The sequence below is a fragment of the Schistosoma mansoni genome, chromosome 6, assembly GCF_000237925.1.
Source record: "Schistosoma mansoni strain Puerto Rico chromosome 6, complete genome".
Lineage (NCBI taxonomy): Eukaryota > Metazoa > Platyhelminthes > Trematoda > Strigeidida > Schistosomatidae > Schistosoma > Schistosoma mansoni.
Genome location: NC_031500.1, coordinates 2,443,867 through 2,471,863, shown reverse-complemented (window position 1 = coordinate 2,471,863; position 27,997 = coordinate 2,443,867). Strand labels below are relative to the sequence as shown.

Here is a 27,997-nt window from a genome sequence, read left to right as displayed (position 1 = left end):
CGTATTTTCATTTGAGCAAAATGGCGACCTACTTGGAGTTAGACAAATGCACTTTATTGTGTTCCTGCAAACAAACAAATCCGTTGTGTACACTGTATTTTTGCCGTCACTGTTTATGTCTTCGATGCCCTAATTGTGTTTCACATGAGGTGAATTTCTTATTTGACTGTTCATATTAGTTTTTATATATTTTGTACCGTTTTTTTACGATGTGTGTACCAAGTTAACTACAAATAAAATTTACTACAGTTGTGTTGTCGCAAATTAGATTCTGGGATACTAGTGAGTTTGACCAAATTTACACTTTTCACCAACAGAGAGCCATTAGTTTAATAATAATACCAATAATACATTTTATGTGGTTCTATGAAAATTGGTTCAATTTCAGGGTTTTATTAGTCACAATTGTCACCAATGGAATTGAAAGATTGTCACGCTATATCACAGTGTATTATCAGATGGTGACCCAGTGGTTCTAATGGTCGAGAGTTCGCCACGAGACCTGAAGGTTCTGAGTTCGATCTCCAGTGAGGTTATAGGTGTTCACTACTAAGTAGTCCCATAACAGGGCAAAACAGCTATGAGACGTTCCTTGACTTTCAATGATACTCCATCTGAGTCCAATTTGTGACGAATACAGCTTTCAAATACCAACAGCAGTTAAAAGGAATACACAGGGTAGTCCCCATTACCGAAAAACCAATAATCGATAGTGCCTTATAGTCTAGAGTAGTTTTAGAGCAAATTCAAAGACTTAACACCACAACTTATGACCATATTTCAGCTCTCAGTGGCTTTAAATGGGTAAACTAATAGTTTTAATAGCCAGTGTTAAAAAATACATCTTGTCACCATAGAAAACTGTGGATAGCTTTAATATTAAGCATATTAATTTTTCTAGCAAACTATTGGTGATTAGAGGGATTTTTCATTCTGGCCCTTGCATGTTTTTCAGTGTTGAACAGTATTGTTTCGTTATTTCCTATTCCTTCCCGCTGTATTTTCTCCTCTACAACAGGTAAAGAATAGCTGTCAACTTTATGTTTCATCACTCCAGTATCTTGAAGAGCTGATAGTACGATTAATATTAAGCGATAGTGCAACCTATATAATAAGTACGTATTTTACGCATCTAGCTGTAATTCATACTACTTTGTATGAGTGCTAGTCATACTAACTAGTTTCCAAACATGAAGTAGGTAGAGTGAATTTTGAACCAACCACATATTAGTTGAGAGTTAAGTTTACCCGTTAAACCACAACTCCACCGCATATGAGCTCTTTAGTGAATAATTGCTTCCCCTGGTGTTCTAATTCTCACATCCAAAGTTAATACACTCAGAGACGTAACCACTGAGCTATTTTCGCGTCAAACCAACAAAGTGGTAGCTATGTACTAAGAAGTGTTTTTACTACATGAGGTTTGTGGAGATTGGTGTATTTTATAGTTTACATCGCAGACTAACCTTATCTAGACAACTACTGAAAACTAGGAACCACTTAACAGCTGTTTTTTCCTAGTGTGGAAATCCATAGGAGTGAGCGTTCACAATCCTCCCAACAACTGAAGCCAAAACTTTCAAATCTTTTGACGAGCGCTCAACCTTCAGACCACTAAGTTGGATTCCATTCTTTTATATTTCTAACTTCAGTCGATTCACAGTAGTGTTCAATCATCTCCCAATACCATTGGTGGAGTAAATTTCTCACATTCTGATATGGTCGAACTCCATTATCTAGCTATGGTCAGTCTATTATGTAAATTATGAATTGTGTCTTTCCTGTTATGCATATCACCAAATCGTTCATTCATTTATATGATCAGGTGGATTCCTATTATTGTCCTAATTGTCTTGAAAATATGGCAAGCGCTGAGGCTAAGATGCGTAAACATCGTTGTGGTAATTGTTTCGATTGTCCAAGTTGTGGTCATACACTGTCTACACGAGCAACTGCTGTTGTACATGCAAAGCCCGATGAACCAGGTCGGACAACAGCACAAAAAGCATATTTTCTAGCATGTGGGTTTTGCCGATGGATTACACGAGATAGTGGCATACCAGATCAACAACAAGCTGCTGGAGGTTGGCAAGAGAAAATAAGTCCACATTTCAAAAGGGTTTGTGCTAAATTATATATTGTATTGCTGTTATATGTGTGTTATTTCGGATTAATTTTTGACTGTTGCATTGAATTTAGCATAATGGAGCCAGTAGTGCGGAGGCATGACCTTAGAAACTATCATACAAAGGATCATTGTTTGTATTTTTATTGTTTAGTTAGAAAACGCTTAGACTGTTCTGTTTATAGATTCTCCTACTACTAAGCTTTCATTTCGTCCATAAATCATTGTTATATGTCTCATTATCCCATACTTACCGTTAATTAACTATTTCCATATTACTCTGGTCTTGTGTCACTTACCGCTGGATTATGTACACATTGTGATTTTGTAACTGTGTTGCTATGTGGTCAGAAAATTCAAGCATATTATTACATGAGTTTTGAGCCACAATTTAATTAAGTATAAAGGGTAACTGATCTATTTTCTGTTTTTGTCTTCTGTTTAGCGACTAGGTTAAGAGAAGCTCGAGAATGAAATAAGCGTTAAGGTTTTGTGGTTGTTAATTTATGGCTATGAAACATGGCCGGTAAGAGTAGAGGATATTCGTAGGCTACTAGTATTCGATCATAGGTGTCTTCGAAGCATTGTTCGTATGTGCTGGGACCACCGAGTAAGTAATGCAGTTGTTAGGAAACGGGTACTAGGTAAGGATGGCAAATCGATTGGTGAAGTAGTGAAACTTCATCAGTTGAGATGTCTGGGATATGTGTTACGTATGTCCAACCACCGACGTGCGATGTTTTATGGTGTAGGAGTAGGTTGGAAGAAAGCTAGGGGTGGTCAAACCAAAACGTGGCACAAATCGATGAAGTCACTGACAAGTGGACTGAGCCATGTTGGTAGGTGTAGACTACCTGGTTGGGATCCGCGAGAAGATAACAACCGATGGTTAGAGACCTTGAATGACATGGCTCAAAATCGTTTGCAATGGAGAAGGTGCATCTGCTCTTTGTGTTCTCCCAAATTCTAATCTTCTGAATTCTTCATGTCCCTTTCTTTTTTTTCCGAATTTATTTCACTGGATCATACTCCTTGAATAACATCTTGAAACCCTAATCTTTCGGATTATTGCTTATACTCTTACTACTTCTACCACTATGGGATTTGAATCGACAACTGCATCTCCGTGCTGATGTGGTATGGCAACTCGAACTGATGTACGTACTTACGAAGTTCTACGTTGTGATTGACTGACTGTCATACTTCCAGAATTTGTCGAAATTATACTATATATCAACTGTTATTGCCTGTCTGTAACTACATCTGACAGAAGATTATATTTGAAATGGTTAGAGAAACACTTATGACTTATCAGAATTGTTTATTCTTCTTATTAAAAAGTTCTTGTTTTACTTCAATCGGCGTAACTGTTTATCATGTAATAATAGAGTTTTAGAACATTGAATCACAATTTGTTAATAAAAACGTTTAGATTGAAGACTTCAACAAAATACTAAATTTTATTCAGAGGTGACTTATGGGTTCATAAGGAATCAACCATCAACTGTCCCCAATCCCATCCTCCCTTTACCACATAACAGTGAAGCGGAGGACGATATCCTACCATGTTAGATGATTGTAGATAGTTGGGAGGATCTCTTACTCGACCTAAATACCATCCATTTTTCCAGACAATGTTAGATGAAGTCAAGTATAAACCAATGATCTATTGTTTGAAAGATATGAATGCTTTAAAACATTAGGCCACCACTTCATGACAACCGAATACAATTCATCAGTCCTAATCAGGGTAGAGTCTGACACATGTGCGTATCAATCTAAGGTGACTCATCATTTCAGCACAGACAAATGAAATTATCAAAATGAATAAAAAGGACTTAGAAATACTAGTGATAGTGTAATGGCCGGTAGTATATCAAGTTTGCATAAGCTATTCTAACTTCTGGATAGACCAATTTGTTCATTCTTCTCAAGCCACATTTTGATTTTGTCAGTCATTCGCTTATTAAACCTGACTGTTTTTATATGATCGTTTATGAGTTAATTGCTTACCCCATTTGTTACATCTGGAATTTATTTCTGTCCAAATATAAATATCGAGTCACGCTTGATTAATTCGAGTTGACTCACACGCCTTCTCCAATCCACTTCGCTTCCCCATTTCGTTTCTCCGATTGTCTGTCTGGATTAACGAGCGGATGGATCTGCACCACTCTGACTAATTCTGAGCTATTTCACTAAATATCACTGATTGTGGTTATCAGGCGGATTCTAACCAAATATTCTATCCCGATCAACTGGGCTCACAACAACAGACAATGGTTTCGTGAACTGATGGCATAAATGAATTGGCCACCTCTATGATTCTTTTAACGTACCCCTATCGCAACCATCATTGGATATGGATGTTTAGCGTACGTAACACATCCCCTAAACACATCACTTAATGAAGATTCATAATCTATTCAACATATCTACTGTCTTCCATTAGTAGCCTATGGTATAATACTTTGTGTATAGTTCACGAGACCATTTAACTTGTCAGTTGTCTTATTAAATGATAACACACTATCGGGATTTGAATTGGTGATTCATTGATTAAGTATGAAGTAACTAAATGGTTAAAACTCAACGTTTCTTCCCTATAAAGAGGTGTTGACCCTTTGTTTTCGATTTTATCTTCCCTATTTAGATTCTTGAACGTTCCAATATTATTTCATATTTATTTTATTCAACAAATTCCTTCTTTTCGATTCATATACCTGTATGATCAGTTTTTACTTTACAATTATTTACACTAATATGATTCCAACTACTCTTAAAACATGGACTGTCGTATGTCTTTGCTAAATCCTACGTCAATTATCCCTGATTGAGTGACTTAAGAAAAGTAGATTTTGGCCCCCAAATGCCCTGGTACGGCCGAGAGTGGGGAGAGTCCGCTCTCTCTCTCCAAATGCTCTCATATGGCCACGCGAACATATAGCCTCTGACAGGGAAGTCCTACTCACTGCCTTCTCGTGGCGGGGGTATTGTTTACGAAATTGAGAGGACGAAAAGTGAATGTCCGGCGCTTTAACCGGGTTGGTGGACAAGGCGAGTCCACCTAGGGGAGTTGGAAAACCCTGATTCCAAACCAATGGTGCACATGGTCTCCAGTATCCTGAAGGAACGAATGGCGTATGAATCAATCGTTGGTGACCGGCTACCATGGGACTGCATCTCCTCACGATGCTCCACTGCTTTGTGGATCAGACCTTTAGGTTAAAGGCTCTGGGTGTGGTCCCCTAATAAAACCATCTGCTTCAGTCTGGGCACCTGGTCAGCATCACAGCCCTCACGCAAATCGAATGAGATTTGTGAGGCGCATATTTATCTGGTACATGTTTGCACCAATATTTATGTGTATAAATAAATAAATAAAATTGATTCTTTGGCGATGAGGTTGTATATTTTCTAACCACTGACTACAATTCGATGTGCAATATTGGTTGGTGTATAGGTGAATTGAACAAAAACTTGTGAAGAACAAACCAAGACATGGGATCATTACATGAAATCGTTGACTGTTGATCTAAGTCATGTTGATGGATATCGAGTAACTGATCGTGACCCATGTAATAACTGCAATAATTAATTAAAGACGTCGGATCACAGTGTCACAGATGCATTCACTACTTGTCTCCTTGTAGATCCTGATTTCATTCAATTTTCTTGAACTATATTTTCAAAGCTTGATCCTTCTTACTGTCACTGGTACTACAGTCATTTCGACTTGCTTACCATTCGTTTTTTCTAGATTTAATCTCATCGTGTTAATTTGATAATAGCAGTTTGGGTTAACCTGAAAATTCGTCCAATGCTCTAGGTTGATCATAAAACTGACTAATATATCTATTTAAATATTTCTTTGAGTATTGTCACTTCAAAATTCATCCATTCGACATAACTCATGCTCTGATATAACGTTGCAGTGATGGTTGTTTTTAATTGATAAATTTGGATTATGTTCAACAGTGAAATCCAGAACACATGTTTCGTCTTATATGGGATTCACTAGCCAGTGTACTTACGTTCCAATTTTGTTGTTTTTCACATAGTGAAAATCAGTTGGAATATCAACAAATTATCCACAAAGTTACTGAGTCTAGATAACCACTAACTTATCTTAATTTATCATTATGTGACGATTTGATTTTTCTCGTTATTGACTGCACTTTGTTAGTCTCTATTGGTACATAAGCACGTTGAGTGGGTTTCCATGATAACTTAATTTGAGTACAAATTGGATAATAGATAACGACGCAGCTCAGGATACACTTTACGTCCTACACATGTTGAACAAGTAAGTGGCTGTTTAAACTTAATAGCTTGATAGATAACCCATTGATGTTGGAATCAAAAGGTTCTGAGTTCGAGTATCTTGATTTGTAAATATCAATACTGAAATGCAAGCATATTCAACTGATGTGTCCCAAGTGAGACGAAACGTGGATCATGGATCTCAATGCTAGGCATAGTTCAAGTTTAATCTACTTAATTCTCTCTTCATATCTCACTAATATTTTTTATGCTTGGTTCTATTTCATTGTTCACTGTTTTCATTAGTGTAGGAAATCAATAACCTACATGTTTATACTTGTGTATTCCTTAAAATAAATGTGATTATTCAAGAACCTTGAAAATTGATTGAATGATATAGATTTCCTTTTCAAGTTTCTAAGGTTCACAATAATTGAATAATATATTCACTTAGTAAGGTGACAATAATGGGGGGTAGTTATAGTTTGTATGCATTTAATATCTTAGCTGTGATCAATTTACATCGTGGCACAGATGTACATTATCATCAGGTCAATTTATCATATCCATATCAACCTGATGAGATGAAATTAACAATATGAATTCATAAGTATTGGTTGTTTGGATCTTCTCACTGATGTTCAGTACTGCAATTGATCCATCTCTTTTGGTAAATGTTCATCCTATGAGGATAGCGTTTGAAGCAAACGGTTCTCGGTTTGAGTCCGGAAAGGAACATCAACTCTGGGATGCAGGTACATCCAGTTGACGAGTCCAAAACAGGGCAAAACGCGCATCCTGGATTATACCGCTGTCTATCATTTATCTCTGCTTAAAATAAAGTTACGAATGACAGATGAACGAGAATGTTAATTAATATCAATGATAGTAATGAAAATTTAAAGATTAAGAAAAATGTATGGAAAATAGACTGGAAATTAAGATTGAAAAGATTGTAAATAGTGAATTTATCTAAATCAATGAACAGTTCTGTGTCATGTGACATAAGGTGATGGTATCCAATCACTGATGCCGACTATCTTGTTAGTCGTATGTGTGCATAGTCTGTTTCTAACAAAATGCCTTAAATCATCGGTCATTGGTTTGATAGTCTTAATCCGTACTCTTTAATCCTTTTCTCAACTTTCCATGTTGGTGTTAATTGCTTGTCGAGGTGATCCTGGAGGTTAAAATATAACATCAATCCATGAAGTGCCTAACTGGTCCTGGAATTCGGCAAATGAAGGCTCTTTGACTGGGGCTCGCTTTAAAGGGCATCTTATGAAGTTGATTTTAACGATACCATTACTTTCATTGTCTGTCTTTCTATAGATCTGAAGTTAATTTTTGCTCTTAGTTTTTCTCATTTTTCGATCTCATTTGTTTCTTTTGAACTATACTTCCCATGCCTAGATTTTCACTGTATTTGGTAATTATTTCCTCTCCTTTTTCTTAATATCGTGTTATGTTTCTTTTATCACTGTGTTGATATAAAATACGATAGTCTGGATCGATATATTGCCTGGGACATGTGTTGCATATGCTCAACTATCGGCTATCTATATGGTCGATATTTGTTGGTGTACGCGTAAGTTGGAAGAAATTTATAGATGACCCTGATCAGAATGTAACAACAGTTCATGAATTCATTAACTGTTGAAATGAGCCGTGTTGTTGTGTACAGATTACTTGATTGGACTCCTTGCAATTGTTTTGAACTATGTTTAAAAACATTGGGTGATATAGCTCAGATTCGATTGTATTGACACAGATGTATTCACTCTGATTCATATTCTCTGCGTCTAATGTCTTCTACTATAACTGATATTCATACTACTACTGTTCTATATTGGTGATTTCATTTCAATATGCTGATATAGTGTGACAACTTGAATAGATACACATATATGCCACATTCTATGTTGCTTATGACTGACTGATATCGATTATGATTGACTAACTGATATTGGAGTAGGTTATCTATTGTTGAGCATGTTATGTAACATCTGTCTTATCCACTGTGTTGTGATGTACAACTGTATTTATATGTATAGAATAGGTAACCAACTTATTGAAATATTTGTTTATAACTTTTGTATATGTGGACATTCTTTTCCCTTTCAAATTATTTTAGATGCTTTACTTCATTTTTCTCTTTTGTAGATCTCGGAACTAATCGATAATTATCACCATTTAGCAGTACAAGAGAAAGAAGATCAAGAATGGAATAAATTTGCACGTAAACGAAATTATATGATTTTAATGGTAAGTCAGTCAGTCACCACAAGGTGGTCTCTAGTTCTGATAGAGGTCTGAGGTAAGGGTAGTTGTCACCTCCCGGTTGCTCACATCATGAAAAGATATATCTCCTTGAGGGATCTGAAAAGAGAGCTGAGTTAGTAGTAATCTTAGAGACTCGGGAGGGTGACCACATCTCAAGAGAAATATGCTTCGGGCAGGTCGTACACAGCCTTTTTTCGGGGAGTTTTTAATGTTGTAAGCTCTTCATTTCAAAAGACCTTACCGCCGGAGACGGAAATCCGTGAGGTAAAGGGAGACATGAAATTTTCAGAGTCGACCTTTTCTAATCCCTTTCTTTGTGAGAAGACAATATCTCTGCAGATGCTGGTTGTCCGAAGTAAACACCTTACTTCTGTCACACTCCTCTACACTTAGCAGTATGACTTCGCTGTCGGACCTTAAGTTGCTTTCTTTAATCTTACCGTTCTCCAACCGACCTATTTGAGATAGTAGGACCTAAGGGAATATGTGTTACAGCCAATATAGCTCTGTCGATCACCACTTCAAAGTAGCAGCTACGATCGGGCGGTAAGTAGTCAGTTATTATCTTGTCATATAATTTCCTGATTGTTGTTGGATTTAGAAGATGAAACAGCATAATTCCATAGTCTGTTCAATAAATATACGAGCTACGTTTATCAAAACTGGGTTTATTCTTACAAAATTTATTGTAAATCATTCGTAATCCCACCCCTCAAAGTACTTTCTCATTTGTGGCAAGATACTTATCATATCTTCGTTGCCATTGTCCTAAACATCTCCAGAAGTTTTCAGAAATTAGGGTTTTTTCTTAGCTATTTCATCGTTTAACATTTCAATGTCCCTAAGAATTCTGTACACGGTCGATTTTCTTTCGATTCAGTTCATTAAACATAATCCGAACAGAGAATCACTAATCGAGTATCGCAAGAGACTATACACGTTCGATAACTTATTTTCGTATAGTAAGCTTATGGTCGTCCTGTCCTGTCATCATCACTGTAGTTAGTACAGCTCTCACTTAAACTCTCGATGAACCTGATAGGAGTTCTTTGTTATTTGCAAATAACGCTCAGTATTACATGGATTTCTTGGGAATACTTCCTGAGTTTTAGTTCCCCATACTTATCGAACAGATAATGTATTCTGTGAATGGGAAATGTCCTTTTACAATGTAGAGTTATAGCTTCTGTTTAATTCAATGCGGAGGTCATACAATAAATTATGTTTGTGTTATAAAAATTAATTGCGTTCGTAGCTAAAACACTATTGCAACAATCAGTTGTTTGACAGTGATTATCAAATTGAATTGAATAAAGTGTTCGCCATGATTTTTCATCGTACACCATTCAGTCTGTTACATAGCTTTATTGCACACATTATGACTTCCTTCAAGATAATTTTCCAAAGTCCTAGTGGGAAATTTAACCTGTATATTTGAGTCATGTCGGGAGCTAGTGAGACTCATTCCCAGTTACATTGGATGGTCGTGGCTCTACAGTACAAAATGATTGAATTTGGAAGAATGAACCATTAGATTCTAACTGAGTGGGTTTTAAGCTAACTTTTTCCTCGTGAGAACTAAAGGTCCTTGGTTCGTATCTTAGAGGTGTTTTAGATGCCCAGTGCCCCTTAGTTATCAGTGGTACCGCAAATAATAACAGTTCATGACTGATGTCATCTTCATATCACCTAAACTTTCAACGTTGTTTGTTGGTAACCTACTTGATAGTGAGAATTTAGTTCAGTCAAAATGATTGATCGTTTTTTAACTCATCAGTATTCGTAAACAATTTCTCAAGGTTTTGAATTTGTTTAGTCATATACTATTCTTTGAACTTCTGTTCACATCATTCAGTCATTCCTGTTCTGCAATATTATGCCTGCTTTTTAATCATACTGACTACGTTCTAAACTCCGCCTGTAGGCCCTCCGGAGGCTACTGCCAGTCCCAAGCCCGAATAAAGGGGGAGGGTTGGGCATGGGGTTAGCGACCCCATCCCACAGAAAACTAACTCGCTAAAAAACACTAACTAGAAAAATTTATTCAAACCATTTAAACTCTGCCCTGGGAGTTGAAGGAAGAATTATGACGCCTCATGATGAAAGCCGAGATCCTTTGGAAGTCACGATGCCGATGCCCCTTCTAACAACTAAAAGGAAGGCCCAGGACAGAGTAGGTTGGAGAATGCTGGTCGGTGGTCTATGCTTTATCAGGAGTAACAGGCGTAAGTAAGTAAGGTAAAGGACTACGTTCTACGTTGCGTATGATGATGAGTACTGAACCAAGTCGACATCCTTTGATTGCTCCAAAGTCATAAATTCAGGCGATATGTAGAAAATGGATTTTTTCTTCATGATAATAAAACCTGAAAACATATAAACCTTATTAACTGTTAGGATCATTTGACAGTTATCTTCTTCGCACACTAATGAAATAATGCTTATGGAACAGCACTCATGTATATATTTTGGCAGTGAAATTAAGAATAAGTCTAATTTGCCCACATATAAAGATGGGAGCATCTGTCGTGGTAGATATAAGAAAACTAGATTGGAAGTTATTCGGGGTACGACTGTGACGCTCATCTTAAAGTAGCTCTGCGACTTAATAGATCTTCGATAACAAGGCATAATAATCTAGTCCGTAAAAGCTAGTATGTTTCTGAAGTTTCGTTTAAGCTTGTCACAGAGTGAAGATTCACTGTAGTTCTCTGTAAACAACCAAAAAGCTTTCACATAAATTATACACAGCTTAAGGCAGGCGGATCAATCAGTCTTAATCAAGGTATAGCCTAGCACAAGTTTACGTTAGCCCGAGTTGTCATACTACATCAAAACTACTAAATGAAATTAACAGGATGAAAAACAAAGGAATCGAAATAATGTAGTGATAATAATAATGAGATGAATTAAACATTGCGAACATGGCCCCTAAATGCTCTGGTACGACCGAGGGTGAGGAGGGTCCACCCTCCCTCTCAAAATTCGCTCACATGGCCACGCGTATATAGCCACTGTGAGGGAAGTCCTACTCACTGCCTTCTCACAGTGGGGGTGTTATTTACGGAATTAAGAGGACAAGTAGCGAATGTCTGGCGCTTTAACCGTGTTGGCGGATATGCAGGATCCATCTAGAGGAGTTGGAATACCCTGATTCCAAACCAATGGTGCACATAGCCTCCAGGATCCTAAGAGAACTGAAAGCGTATGAATCTATTTTTGGTGACCGCCTTCCATAGGACTGAATCTCCTAAGGTTGCTTGACTGCATTGTGGATTAGACCCTCAGATGAAGTGCTCAGGGAGGTGCCCCTCTTAGAAAACCACCTATTTCGGTTTGGGCGTTCGGGCAGTACTCCGACCCTCACACAAACCGGGTGATAAAGTGCGGTGCATATGTATTTGATGCCTCCTTGTACCAGTATTTATCTGTTTAAATAATAATAATAATAACAAATGGTTCAAGAAAATGGAATGAAAATAAATAAATTAAGGAGTGTTAAATCTTAAGCTCTATAGGAAGATAAAGAGTGAATGCATCTGTGGCACTGTGACTTATCACCGTCAACCGCTAATTATAGATATTATGTAGACCCTAATCAGATAGTCTATGGCTACCAACATAACTCAGACCGACAGTTAATTACTTCATGAGGTAATGCTACTTCGTTTGATCACCTCCAGTTTCCATTCAACTTTCTTATACTCCAGCCAAAATTGCACGTCGAGGTAGATAGTCGTTAAGGATATATCATGACATATGACCCAATCACCTCATTCGATGAAGATTCATTGCTTCATCAACCGATTTCTAAAGCTTATTTAGTACTCTGCTTCTAACCTCATCGTTGCTCACTCGGTAGTCCCGTCATGGGCGGACAGTGTTTCGTAGACACCTGTTATGAAAGACTATTAAGAAACGACTGTCCTCTACCTTTAAAAGTCAAGTTTAACAACTAAGGAGTGACTCAGAGTGAACTTCCAGATAATATACCCCCCCTTAGTTTCCAAATAAACATTTATTTTGCGCTACAAGTAACACAAGCCAACCAAATTTTTCGAGTCCATACCGAGATTTAATCAGAAAGTGATGAATATATACAAAATACAAATTTATTGGGAATGACCTAATCGTTAGTTAGATATTTTGCATCTGGCTACATACATGGGACCAAACTTTCCTGTTTCCTTACTACGTGTATTTAAATCACAAGATAATCTATATATTTTTGTAGGAACGTTATCCTGTTTTAAATCCACGCTTGAGACGCTATTGTTCATCTTCCTGGACAACACCCAAGTAAGTTGGTTTTTTTGGTAATGCCATTTATCAGTAAAGAATTTTGTGGAGATTATAGGATTTTTATAGTTTTTAAATCACGACCTGATCTCAGACTAGACCATCAATGAATACCGGACAGTATTAAACAGATATTTTATCTTATTGTAGAACTTATTAGTAGTACATATCCATGACCCACCTTAGAGAATCAATCCTAGGACCTTTGATCTCGCGCACGAATGTTTAACAGGAATCCAGTGGTGTATATGTTTAGCCTTAACCGATTGGCGATATTGTGCAACTATGTTCCATAGTCTTCAATAGGTAACTGCCTCTTAGCCTACAAGATTGAACTCCATTAGTCACGGCTTCTCACTAGAACTTCAGGATTTGGATCCTGAAGCTAGTTACTGGTGAGCAAATAATTACTGTCAGCATAGGTTATTGCATTGATTATAGAACCTCCATGGCGAGGTCGTGGAGTCCCATGCTAGATCTAAACAGCTGTCCTATTCACAGTTCTCAATGGCGGTCAGTTCGTGATTTAGAGACTAGGAGTATTATTTGATCCAGTGTCTGTGAGTATTTAGTCTTCTTCTGATTTTAAGTTCGACAAAAAGCTCAGTTATTTGGTATATATATATATATATATATATATATATATATATATATATATATATATATATATATATGAATCTGAACGAGATCTAGTTCTCATGAAAAATGCTCCGTAAAATTAACTCTTTTGCAGAGTATATTTATAATTGTAAAACTATGAAGAGGTATAGCTCAGTGGTTAAAGGTATTCGGCTTTCTGTTGTTAAGTCTCTGGTTCGAAATCCGCACTCCACCTACTACGGTTTTAGTAACCGGTTAAGTACTATCACCTGCCCTCACACAGAGTATAGCTCAAAGCCAAGTATACAAATCTGTACACCTGATAAATGAGTTGAAAGTACTAATGTATACATTTTTCTATTTGTTATGGATTAAAACAATACTGTTAAAGATGATTTGTTAAAATCCAATTTTTCCATTGTGTTTATAATAATAGTCGAGAAACTACTCCTAGTAAAAAGGTGACTATTCCCGCTGCTGAAGCATCTTCTGAAATCCCACCATTCAACGTTGATGAATACATCAATCAACCAATTAACATTGATAAAAGTAAGTGTGTTACTGCTTTGTTGAAGGTGGTAAACTTCAGTGTTTTGACTATTAATATTTCAAAACCGAATAGAATCTCTGTCTCTGTAAGTAATTCAGTCACCTTTTGGATAGACAGATACCTTGATTATAGTCTGAGTGATTTACTCAAGTTCATTATACTTTGAATAACGAATAATGATGAAATCTAGCATGTGTGTATTTCGTCCTACTCGAGACTCAGTTGGATTCTCGAGTAATACCGATGAATTTCTTCATAGAGTCTATACTTGAAGAAACTGTTGAAAATTCATTCCTAAATAACACCAATGGGAAAAATATCACAGTTGAATTCACGATTCAATTTAAGTTAGACCACCACTAAAAACCTGGAAGCACTGGACTGCCGTTTCGTCCTAGTATGGGACTCCTCAGTAATGTGCGTCCTAGATCCCACACAAAGGACTCGTACCCAGAACCTTCGGTCTTACGCGCGAATGCTCAGTCTGTAGAGTATTGAGCCGTCAACCAATGGTATTAATGTCTAACTTCAATCGATCCATGATATTGCGCGCCCCTTTATCCATTGTCTGGGGTGGATAACTGTCTCACACCTGACACGGATTGGACTCCAGTGGTCATGATTTTTCACTGGAACTCCAGGAAATCCATCTTAAAGCTATTCTTTAATGAGTACATGAGTATTATCTGTTATAACTTGTGGCCGAGTAGACGCCTTGTTAACATATGAATGTGATAAGACTGCCAGTCAGAGAGCAGCGAATTATCGATTAGAACAGTGACACACGAAAACCGCACGAGCAGTCCAGAGTTCGTATCGGTTTTGCTTCTGCCTGGCCCAGGCAGTTAAGTCCAGAAAAGCCTCTGATGTATGAATCATTGTATTTCAAACACACTGAGTTTATATACCAACCAGACAGACCATATCGTACCATAAAATAGGAAACAAAATTTGTACAAGATTCAGTTAAATGTGGCTGTGAATATGGGAGGCAGTAATTAATAGACTAGGGATAACTCAAGAATGGTAAATCGTATAATAATAGTCTATAGGTCAAAATAAGGCTTATAATAAGAGGGACACGAATATGAATAGCTTAGGTATTTCGCAATTACACGATAAAAAATGTATGCATAGTATTGGTTCATAAATAGAAACCAAAATTACCATTCATTATCCTTATCGGGGCATAACATTATCAATATTGAGATTGTAGTATCTTCACAGTTAAATTCACAAGTCGATCTAATGATTGCGTAAGATCATGTATCGATTAAAGTTAGACATTAATACGGTTGGATGCCGGCTCAGTGGTCTCCAGGTTGGGCGTTTGGGCGTGAGACTGAATGTTCTGGGTTCGAGTCCTTTGTGTGAAATCGTGGATCCACACTACTGAGGAGTCCCGTACTAGGACGAAACGACAGTCCAGTGCCTTTAGGTTTTTAACGGTGGTCTAATATTGGTCGATTCATGAATTCAACTGTAAATGCACAATTTCCACAAGTCCCCATACTGAGAAAAGTATTAGTTGTATGGGGCCATCCGGATTCAGTAGGTTAATTGATAACATTCCATCATTTAAATAAATAGATACTAACTTTTTTAATCATTGAGAAAATGAACACTAGGATACATGTATCTGATTAATAATTTTTAAATTAAGTCATTTTTTCAAGGGTTTCGATTTCATTACCATCTGCATACTAAATATTGTTTGGTCACTAATCCATTCTTACATTGTTTGTTGTAAGTATTAAAAATATGTTTCTGTTGGGGTGATCCAGAAAACTCGCAAAAGACAAGAAAGGTTCAGAAAATACTAAGAAGCATTTTAACCAATCAGCGTTCAGTAGAAGTTTTGCCAGAAACATCACGAAAATGAAAAGTCACATGTGGAGTTTCTGACTGGTTGATTATTAGACTGCTACTATGTTTAGTAGCATTCCGTAATTTTCGGGAAAACCCAAGGTCTTCTAAAATACTATAAAAACTATATTTTCTGTACGTGAATGAACCTTTGGGGTAAAGTGCTTCTCGCAAATCTTGCGCCTTTTCTCTCATGTTTAGGTTGCTGTATAGTTTTAGCTTGGTGGTTACGAGGACAGCTTAGGAACCGAGGGTAGCGTTCAATTAGCAAGACTTATGAGTTTCGTACATCGTTTATAATTCTTTCCCTCTTATACACTCAACACCTTCAGTATGTGTTTCCTCTCCTCAGTGGTCTATCGGTTAAGGGCTTCGGCTCGAGACTGGTAGGTCCTGGGTTCGAATCTCGCGAGAGCGGGTTCGTGGATGCGCAGCCCCCAAATGCCCTGGTACGGCCGAGAGTGAGGAGAGTCCGCTCTCCCTCTCCAAATGCTCTCACATCGCCACGCCTATATAACCTCTGCCAGGGAAGTCCTACTCACTGCCTTCTCGCACCACGGGAGTTGTTTACGAAATTGAGAGGACGAAAAGCGAATGTCCGGCGCTTTAACCGGGTTGATGGACAAGGCGAGTCCACCTAGGGGAGTTGGAAAACCCTGATTACAAACCAATGGTGCACATGGGCTACCGTATCCTGAAGGAACAAATGTCGTATGAATCAATCGTTGGTGACCGGCTACCATGAGACTGCATCTCCTCACGATGCTCCACTGCTTTGTGGATCAGATCTTTCGGTCAAAGGCTCCGGGTGTGGGCCTCTAAGAAAACCACCTGCTTCGGTTTGGGCACCTGGGCAGTATCACAGCCCTCAAGCAAATCGAATGAGATTTGTATGGCGCATATGTATCTGGTGCTTCCTTGTACCAATATTTATGTGTTTAAATAAATAAATAAAAATATCACTATAATTTAGTCAGTACATATAATTTTGTTCATTGTCAATTATTCTTGAATTATGAATATCATTCATTCGAAAAAAGTTTAATGTTTGACTCACTACATAAAGAGGTTGAATGCTTTTGGGATTACTCTCCATTCACTCTTACAATTTGTCAATTCTTGCATATTACCTATTTATTTATTTGAACACATAAATATTGGTACAAAGTAGCACCAGATATGTATGTGCTACACAAAAAATTGTCGTTTCATTTAGTTGTGTGAGGGCTATGATACTGCCCAGGTGCCCAAACTGAAGCAGGTGGTTTCCTAAGGGGACCACATCCGGAGCCTTTGACCTAAAGGTCTGATCCACAAGGCAGTGGAGCATCGTGAGGAGATGCAGTCTCATGGTAGCTGGTGACCAATAATTGGTTCATACGCCATTTGTTCCTTCAGGATACTGTAGCCCATGTGCACAATTAGTTTGGAATCAGAGTTTTCCAACTCCCCTAGGTGGACTCGCAGCGTCCACCAACCTGGTTAAAGCATGGGACATTCACTTTTCGTCCTCTCAATTTCGTAAACAACTCCCGTGGTGCGAGAAGGCAGTGAGTAGGACTTCCCTGGCAGAGGTTATATAGGCGTGGCGATGTGAGAGCATTTGGAGAGGGAGAGCGGACTCTCCTCACTCTCGGCCGTACCAGGTCATTTGGGAATAAAGTCACTAATAATAATAGTAATAATGATAATACCTTACCTAGTGTAGGAGAAGGAAGTTATAATGTAGTGCCGCGATTCGTTAATCGTTCGTTTCGATAACCGATATAATTCTAATCTTAACGGCGCGTAAAATCAGAAGACAAAGGATAGCAGCAACTACAGTTTATTGTCGAATAACTCAGGTTCGAAAGTTAGCTAACAACACCTGAGCGAATATGAACGAGCGAGTGAGCGGCAAGCGAGAAAGCGAGGCGAAAGATGATGCGTATTGGAGATGGCTGGGAAGCCAACTCGAGAGCGAAGCGAAAACAATGCGTATTGGAGATTGGCTGTGAAGCCAACTCGATTTAAGCAAGCGTTAGTCAACATTTATAGTCAGGCAAAAATGAGTGACAGACATATGATGAATAAGATACGAAGTGTACACACATACGCTCATATAAAAGTATAGCCAAGGTTAATAAGCAAATGATTAACAAGATCAAAATATGACTCATGACAGGCGAATTGGCTTGGCCAGCAACTAGAATAAAGTATATGGGCTTAACATAACAACCGATACTACAATAAGTGGCTAAACCAAAATCTTGCATCATTTCATGAAGTTATTGACTGCTTGATAAAGGTGCAGACTACCAGATTGGAGTCGTTCGGGTGGTAACTGCGATCATAGGTTTAGGATGTTAGGTCACAGCGAGGTAGATAGGTTGACACTTTATCTCTACCCAGATGTTTAGTTCCATTATTCTATAATACCTACATTTTGATTCCCATTTTTATAACCATATTCTTAATTCACCTTGTATTGGTCTTTTGAACCTTCCTATTGACGTTTAGAGCTGCAATGGGAGTTCGAGTCCCGGAGTTGAATATCAAACCTGAGATGCGGGTGCATCCAGCTGATGAGTCCCGAGCAGCACGAAACGCGCACCCTAGATTCCTTTACTAGTCACCATACATCTCTGATTATATTCTTGGTGTTTATTGTTTTCACTTGTTTGTTATCTATTTTGTGCTGATGTGATGTGATAACGCAACTTTGGGTAACATACATTTGTGCCAGTTTCTACGTTGATTATGATTGGTTTTACAACACGGTTGGACAGTTGTTTAATTCATAATCATCTTTCCCCTCCATCTTATTTCCATAAAAAACGGTGATTAAATTCACATAGTCCTTGGTTCTCTGAACTTCAGTTTGATCATAGCTAGACAGAGTATGATTGACCTTTGCAAAATATGGCTCAATTAATCAGTATATAAATCCGTAGTTACGCTACATTCTAGAATATTTCCATTAAGTAGATAGGACTAAACTATCATGTACATAGGTGTAGATTACTTGGATAAGGTATATGCAATTGTCGTAAACAATGGTTAAAGAGCTCGAGTGGATTGGCTCAGAACCGGTCACAATTTTTTATTTGGATTCATTCTTCATTTGCTCCTAGATCCTGCGTTTTGAAACTGTCTTATACTTCTTATTTCCATGAATCCATTCTTTTGCATTCATAGCAGAACCACCGCATGTACGAATGCTTTAAAGGGGGGACGAGTGTGGTGTGGTCTACTTATATCCATATAAGTAGTATATGGTGTGGGTCAGACATAGAATGTATTTTGGCAGAAGACCGATGAGGAAAGAACTGAAATGAAACGCAAACGTCTGGAAAATGCATGAGCAATGGAATAAGAGAAGAAACAGTGAAGATTGAAACAATTGGTTGTTAATTTGCAAATTGACTGTTCATTGTTTGGTAATCAGAATTTATTGAGATAGTCTGTAATCTTTGCTTAAATACATTCGATTGTCCCCAACCAGTGTTCTGTTCACTACACCATTACTACTTCCACTAATTTAGTATTTTTCTTAATAATTCCATATCACTGGTGATATAACATAGCAACTTAAACAGATGTACATAAGTAAAAAGTAACCAGAACTCGATTGATTCTTGGGAGTCAGTTATAAGCAACATAGAACCTGGCGTATTCTGTTTTGACTATTTCTAAAAATTGATTTAAAATCAATCTACAATTTTTATCACACTTTTTTTTTAAATCTCAAGTTACAAATATTCATCAACGTCATTTAGCTCCTCAAATTCAACCAAGATATACATCAAATTTAGAACCACGACCAAAAAGTTTAGTTGTTAAACGATCAATGCGTTGTCGGGTCTGTGAACATAATCTATGCAAAGCAGATTTCAGTCCAAGTTCTATTAAATTTCGAATTAATTTAAATGCATTATATCATGTTCCAGAATTACGATTTATTATTCCACCATCAACAATTATTAAAGGATCAACATTTGATTTAAAACAAACTATGGATAAAACTAATTCAACATTGGAACGTCGTACTTCATCGACATTATTTTCTATGAAATATGAACCCGTTATACATTCTAATGCTACACTTGGTCAAGTAAGTGCTTGTAATTGTTATGACTTGAGATGTTAGTTGATATCATGTGCTAAAGTCACCTACCAATCAAGATTCTGATTATCGATTAGTTCATCTATATTGCCATCAATATTGGTGATCTAAGTATTAATCAACACACCAACCACTGAACAACAGTCAAGACCTTAACGCTTATTGATCGTGTTCAATCAGAAGACCTAGATAGGAAGCACGTTAGTTCTTTATTGTACGCAGTTCAATCATCACTCAAAACGTATACACTAATATACTAGGAATGCTTGACTACATTACATCAAATAAGGAATCCATACTTTAAACACAATCAAGTTATAAGTAACAGTGTAGCTAATCAAATAGTGTATAATTAATTAACAATAATTAGGGAATAACAACTCGAAGAAATAGCTCTGAATGTTCCAACTTTTCCAATATTCATCGCATTATAACAGTAATATAAGTATTTCATGGTTGCTTTGAAGAATATCGGTGTAGGTGATCACATCTGCTTGTTACCGTAGTGTTATATAGTCATCCAAAACTCTTCTATACAGACAACGGTGGGGATAGTTCTCTCTTGTAAAATCCTCTCTTACTGCCATGTGTTTATAGCCTCTTCCAGGATAATCTTATTAATTTTGAGATGAGGTTATTAGTCAGTATTCACGAACTAAGTTATGATCAGTCTTTGTTGATATTTGGGCTTCCTGAACAAAAACCTTGATATGTTGTTTAAAGTTGCAAGTTTTAGTGTAGTTTTCAGTAGTATCTAGGAGTGAAATCCGATACACCTGTTTGATCTCATTTATGGCTCTTCAATTGAATGTGTCTACATGATACCACTCCATATGGTTCTTTGCTGGCCCTATATCTGACCCCAGTTAGATCGCACAAGTGATTGTTATCGTAATATACATCCAAAATACCCTAATGTATAATTATAAACTTAATTCGTGTTAGAGATTAATGGAATAAAACAAGCCAAACACGAGAATGAATTTCGATACGTATATTTCATACACTCGTTAATCCAAACAGACAATCAGAGAAACGAAATGGGAAGCGAAGCAGATCGGAGAAAACGTGTGAGTCAACTCGAATTAATCAAGCGTGACTCGATATTTATATTCAGACAGAAATAAATTCCAGATGTAATAAATGGGGTAAGCAATTAGCACATATACGATCATATAAAAACAGTCAGGTTTAATAAGCGAATAACTGATAAGATCAAAATGTTTTATTTATTTAAACGCATAAATATTGGTACAAGGCAACAGATATATGTAGGCCACACAAATCTCATTTGATTTGTATGGGAGCCGTGATACTGTCCAGGTGCCCAAACCGAAGCAGGTGGTTTTCTTAGGCGGACACACTTAGAGCCTTTGACCTAAAGACCTGATCCACTACGCAGTGGAGCATCGTGAGGAGATGCAGTCCCATGGTAGCCGGTGACCAATGATTGATTCATACGACATTTGTTCCATCAGGATACGGTAGCCCATGTGCACCATTGGTTTGGAATGAGGGTTTTCCAACTCCCCTAGGTGGACTCGCCTTGTCCATCAACCCGGTTAAATCGCCGGACATTCGCTTTTCATCCTCTCAATTTCGTAAACAACACCTGTGGTGCGAGAAGGTAGTGAGTAGGACTTTCCTGGTAGAGGCTATATACGCGTAGCCATGTGAGAGCATTTGGAGAGGGAGAGTGGACTCTCCCTCCCCCTTGTGGCTTGAGAAGAATGAACAAATTGGTCTATCCAGAAGTTATAATAGCTTATGTGAGCTTGATATACTACCAGCCACTACAGTTCACACGAAAATGTCAGTACTCTCAACTAATGCGTTTTACATAAAATGAAAGTCTGTGAATATATATTCGGCTTGTTACACGATAGTGCACAAATCGTCATGACGAGACGCCCAATCTTTTTCACTTATATTATATTATCACTAAACCATCTTTGGAACCTGGTATTATTATTATCAATACATTTTCGTTTTATTCTTTCTCAGAAAATGAACATAATTTTAACCATAAGTAATCCAATGCATCGGATTACAATTTTTTCATTACGTCAGTTAACTTTACAAGAAGAAATAGAACATCTTGGACATTTAATTAACAACAATAAGTATAAACTGAATTCATCTTCATCTACAGTCGAAATTCAATCTATCAATAATGCCAATGAATCAAAAAAGGATTCTAATGCTATCAGCAGTGACACAGCATCATCATTGTCTGACGATGGTCAATTAACATGTTTTTCGACTGTAAATGTAAGTTATCGTATGACATCTATTTGTGTATATAACTTATCCTGTATATTTGTCGCTATTCAATACTTTATATTATACCAAAATAATTCACTGCCGAGATTTAGATATTTGTTCATATTGTTCATATTGAGTACTATTAGTCATTTGGGGGTGGTTATCACTTGTCAATTTCCTACATTATGCAAAGATAATTCTGCTTGAGGGAACTATAAAATGAAAATGGATTAGAGGTAAAATTGATAACCTGACAGGTTGACTGCAGAGATCAAGGGATAACTGTCTGAAGTTAATCACACACAACTTTTGGGTGAGTATTTCTTGATTTGTCGTTGGCTGTGTACTTTTTAGAATTTACCACCATCATTAGGAATCTGTGGAACAAATTGATATTTGATACTTCTTAGGATTGGTATTTTCTAACCCATCTTCCATTGTAAGAAGCAGCAATGCTGAATGCAAAAGCAACATTTAATTGCCTACCTGTACGCTCCAATATAGTTGGCTGTAGGATTTTTCCGTTAAAATGAGGGTTTGCTGCTTATAGTTGTATTGGTCTATCAAGGATGGCAGAACGTAAGGGAGTGAATGTTACAACCAATATAGTTTGATTAGATCATCACTTTATGCAAGCCCGACCACCACCTTAATAGAGAAACCTACTGTCGTCGTGCCACTGTCTGACGGCAACTTAGGCTAACTCCCATTCGTACTACGCTCTATGTTGATTATAACTGATTGTCCTTCAGCATTAATCACTATGCCGTCCGGCTGACATTTTTATAAAATTGATACAAAATGTTTGTACATTAAGTAATCCTTAGTTTCTATTCGATTAGACAAAAGATACTGCACTCCGCTTTTCTTCTTCCTAGTCCCAGTTAAATCATTATTTCATTAGGTGGTCAAAGTAGAATTCTTTAAGCAATAAGCTTTAATGTATCAACGTAGTTACATTCTTCTTAAATGTATGGTGGATAATAAGGTTATTAAAATAGAGACGAGCCAACATAGGATAGGAGAGGGGAGCCTTGACGGAGAAACGAAAACAAGAACTAGTTTTATAGAAATAAAAATACAAATAGAATAACACGTGATTAGATTTTAGGGTGATTTGAAGCGTTCCCAATATTAATCATTTGTTGTGAAAAAGGCACAGTTTTATTGAATAGTTACTTTTCCTCATTCTTTTGTTATTGACCAGCTCATTTTGCCAACTGAAGAGTTGAAACTTGCACCTCGTAATGATATTATGGATTGTGATGTAACTCCAGGTCAGAGTTCTGGCGATTACAAAGATGATCCTAAGTAAGTTAAAGATAATACTGTTGGACTATTGATGAGATTATACTAACCATCCCATGTGAATTGATGCATGAGTAGTGTATTAAAGATCCCCATTGTAAAAATTCGAGTAGTGACCAATATTATTTTTATCCAGTTGTATGGATCATATTTAAATAGTTGAAAGTAGTCGAGTGACACTAGTTCAAATCCTACAGGGAGCATCAGTGACGGGTAGCAACTAGCACAAAAACTAGACCAAGCAGAGTTTCCTACCAACTTCACCCAACCACGTGACATAATTATTTTGATATTAAATAGATTTTATGATACATTATGCGTAAAAGATCATTTGATTTCTATTAAACTGACGTATACTCACATATATGCAGTAGTTAAGACCATCAACTGTATCATTTCAATTCTAACGTAACAGTCGTTTCAATTAGCTCATGACTTTTTGTAATTGTAAGTGTACCATTGACTATCTCATAATTGCAAGCGATAGAAGACTTCAGATCTAATATGAGCGTATATCAGTCTAGATTTTCACATTTCTTATCTGCACAATGAAAAAGACAGAGGGTATCATCAATCTTACCATGATCAATGTAATTCTGTAACAAAATACAGTTATTTTGTACTACCTAGTTGTAATTAACGTAGAATCCGAAAAAAATGTACATCGCCTCAAATACCTATACTACAACACCAGCACAGGAAAAGAATCACTGGAACTCAGATGCTACGAAAAGATAAAGAGTGAATCTGTCTGTATCATTGTAACCGATTCTGGGTTATATCACGCATTGTGTGATCGTACATGGACCCTATACACATAGTTTGCATATCTATCAGCCACGTTTCACACCCATCAAGGAGAACGGAGAGAACTGTTGTACAGTAAACTCGTCCTTCGCTTGGCAAACGAATACCTTGCATACGCTACAAGTGACTCACATTGGCAAAGGTCAACCGAACTTTCTGTATTCGTATCATTTCAAAAAATTGTTAAGTGACTAAGCCACTAGAAATGGCAGTCCCCCCTTTCGAAACATTTAAGCTATTGCAGATAATCCTACAACAATAGTGGAACTTTCGATAATTAACATCAAACTGCGGTCGAACAATCGAAGTATATAACCTCCTTGCGTTACTAAAACCTCACCGTGAATTTAATACCCCTGTAAGCTCAATAACTTTTGTTTCCTCTTCTTTTGTTAATTCCTGTTTAGGATAGTGGCCTTCCGTCGTGGTAACAAACTAGGTATTAATGTTACTTTAATACCAAAAACCAACAAGTTACTGACACTACAAAGTTCAAGTTTAGTTCCAGTTAGCGAAGATCAAATAATTGATCAATTTCACAAATCTGAACAACTGATCCCTTTACAAGCTGCAATTTACATGAATTTCGACTACAAAAACACACCAACTACTCTGTTAAGTGCAGCGAGTAATAAGACAGCGGCAACTGACCCTACCAAGATACAAGAAAAGATCCCAGAAACAACTGTCACCGCTGAAACTTCAATATTGTCAGCAACAACTACCACTGCCTCTACAACATTAGAACAACGTGTTTTACCTCCAGCTGATGAAATCAAACAAATTCAAGTACTGGCATTATTTAATTTTGGTTACATGCCTGCCAATGAATAAATGAAGTACATCTAATAATAACTATTTTGTTGACTTTCAGTCATTTAATTATTTGATCAGAATTTACATGACCTTTTCTTTGTGATGAAGCTATTTATTATTAACTTGTGTACGGTGTGTTTGGCTTATATTATTCTTTTGTCATTGCTTTTTTTATATTTGGGAGTGTTTCTGGTGACTATTGGAAATGATAACAAACAGTTAAATCTTCCAATTAATTAAATGCACTTCACTTTTGCAATACAATAACAAGTGCAAGTCTTTTATTTACAAATAAATATCATACATATCACTGTTATGTTAACGTATCAGGTTTCTACTTGCGTTTTTTCTCCATTTAAAATATCTTCAACACACCATACTTCTTCAAATGCAGTACATATTCGAGCGCATGTCTGGGCGGCCGATAAAGGGAAGTTGCTAATACTGACTGTACGTTGTATAAACTCTTTACAAGTATCGACAACTGAACCATGAGCTAATGCACCAATAACAATGACAACTGATTGAGGATTAGGCTTCTGTGTCTCTTCAGCTAGTTGAAGTGGTTTAATTTGTTCCTTTGATGAAAACGACATTGTAATTACTGGAGCACCAATTGGAAAGTGTCGTGTTACAGGGTTTTTGACGACCTATAATAAAACTAAATAAAGTTAACAAGAATGGTATACATACCTTTAATAGTTTTTCACGGTTGCCACCTTCAGCATGTATTGAGAGTTTGTGTAAAAGTTGTACCATAAGTCCACAAAATCGATCAAACGTACGTGGTATCCTTGTTTTAGGGTTCACTTCAATTATCACATTTTTTCTTGTTCGAATAAAAACCTTTGAAAAAATCGAAACGTATCAGCATAATTAAAATGGACCATCTTCAGCTAGGATAATCAACATCCTGCAGTTTAAAACTACAATCAATACTAAGAGAAACACTCAGTATTAAATATCCCCCAAAAATCTATTCTAGAAAAGTTATAACTGCATTTTTACTTGAGGGTAGTAGTCACCAGGAAGTTTTCTACTTGACTTTCTACGCGGAGTTGTATTGTGTGCAAATGACTCGTCAAATTTGAACTGCGGCCTGCTCGGTATGAGTTAATTATCCGGTAGTCTACTTGTTTCTTCAAATGGACGCTATTGCTAATCAGATAGAAATTAGTATATGAATTTGTGTTGTTAGTTGTTTAAATGGTTAAAGACGCCCTTATAGAGCTTTATTTTACATCACAGGATCTAATACGTATAGTGTTGCCCCCAAATGCCCTGGTACGGTCGAGAGTGGGGAGAGTCCGCTCTCCCTCTCCAAATGCTCTCACATGGCCAGCGAATATATAGCCTCTACCAGGGAAGTCCTACTCACTGCCTTCTCACACCACAGGTGTTGTTTACGAAATTGAGAGGATGAAAAGCGAATGTCCGGCGATTTAACCGGGTTGATGGACAAGGCGAGTCCACCTAGGGGAGTTGGAAAACCCTCATTCCAAACCAATGGTGCATATGGGCTACCGTATCCTGAGGGAACAAATGTCCTATGAATCAATCGTTGGTCACCGGCTACCATGGGACTGCATCTCCTCACGATGCTCCACTGCGTAGTGGATCAGGTCTTTAGGTCAAAGGCTTTAGGTGTGTCAGCCTAAGAAAACCACCTGCTTCGGTTTGGGCACCTGAACAGTATCACAGCTCTCATACAAATCGAATGAGATTTGTATGGCGCATATGTATCTGGTGCTTCCTTGTACCAATATTTATGTGTTTAAATAAATGAATAAATAAACACCGAAAATGCTTGCACACGACAGATATGCAAATTATATTCCAAGTTGTGAGATTAATATTTAACAAAGGAACGGAAATAACAAAGTGATGGACTTGCCCCACAAGGATAATTATTGTTTGTTTAACCTAAATTCTATGTTCTGTAAGACAATTATATCACTTGAATGATATGCTGTACATTACTCTTGGAGAGGTGATGTCGCTTTTCATTTTAGCGAGACAGATAAATCAGTAGGGTGTTAAGTAAAGGATATTTTGAGGGTGATCATCTAAACAGAAGGTTCAGTGAAGGGAACAGTTTAAAAGTGCCAGTTAGTCTTTGGTAAAGCAATTATATTGAAATCAGCAAAAGATAGGATCTTATAATATAGTCTGAGATAAAAAAAACACCATCACATTTAATAGGCTAAACCAACCTGTAGTTTACCAACTCGGTTTAGTGGGCTATCAAGTAGCATAAGTAGACATTGATGAGTAATATCTGGACGAACTGTGGCTACATCAACACCGGCCTTTAAAATCCGATCTTTATGTCTGTCAGGATTAAGCAGTTGAAACTCTTTTCCACTAGACGCCTTCACTGACTCTAGTGAGGCCTGGTCAAGCAAAATGTATAGTCTCACTGCGTCGTTTTCTGGCATTTTTTGGCATGTGCAACTAAGTAACGTCACACTCAAAAACGTGCCAGCATAAACATCAAATAATATACAATCAAGTCTTCAGCAGTAAGAATAAGTCTAATCCTAGTGATTAATAGAATTATGGCGGCCCGATCTCGCTTCGAATAAATCAACAGAAGGTGTTGATATTACCTGTTCTGCTAGACAATTTCAAATGTTTGAAAGTTCAGATTTGTGTAGTAAGGACAGAAGGCTGATGCCGTATGTTATTACTTTTTTAGCATACTTCTATG

General features: G+C 37.2%; 2 protein-coding genes across 2 annotated transcripts; one reads left to right on the top strand and one right to left on the bottom strand.

The window, feature by feature from the left end:
- Window positions 1-20: 20 nt before the first annotated feature.
- Smp_123165 (putative dynactin P62 subunit) lies at window positions 21-25,597 on the top strand (the record flags this gene model as incomplete). Its single annotated transcript, XM_018797940.1, has 9 exons — window positions 21-149; window positions 1,826-2,119; window positions 8,552-8,653; window positions 12,906-12,970; window positions 14,007-14,119; window positions 19,718-20,079; window positions 22,096-22,362; window positions 23,564-23,667; window positions 24,879-25,597. 9 exons carry the CDS (start codon window positions 21-23, stop codon window positions 25,303-25,305), a joined length of 1,863 nt encoding a protein of 620 aa, XP_018652931.1. The 3' UTR covers window positions 25,306-25,597.
- Smp_002010 (putative nep1) lies at window positions 24,532-27,751 on the bottom strand. Its single transcript, XM_018797939.1, has 3 exons — window positions 27,501-27,751; window positions 25,981-26,133; window positions 24,532-25,937 (listed from the first exon to the last, which is right to left on the bottom strand). The coding sequence occupies exons 1-3, from the start codon at window positions 27,723-27,725 to the stop codon at window positions 25,614-25,616; spliced, it is 702 nt and encodes a 233-aa protein (XP_018652930.1). The 5' UTR covers window positions 27,726-27,751; the 3' UTR covers window positions 24,532-25,613.
- Window positions 27,752-27,997: the final 246 nt, after the last annotated feature.

Coding starts and splice junctions, on each gene's coding strand:
- Smp_002010 (XM_018797939.1), bottom strand. CDS start 27,725: ATGCCAGAAAACGACGCAGTGAGACTATACATTTTGCTTGACCAGGCC. Junction 26,134..27,500: donor ACCGAGTTGGTAAACTACAG/GTTGGTTTAGCC, acceptor ATTTTTTCAAAG/GTTTTTATTCGAACAAGAAA. Junction 25,938..25,980: donor ACCGTGAAAAACTATTAAAG/GTATGTATACCA, acceptor GTTTTATTATAG/GTCGTCAAAAACCCTGTAAC.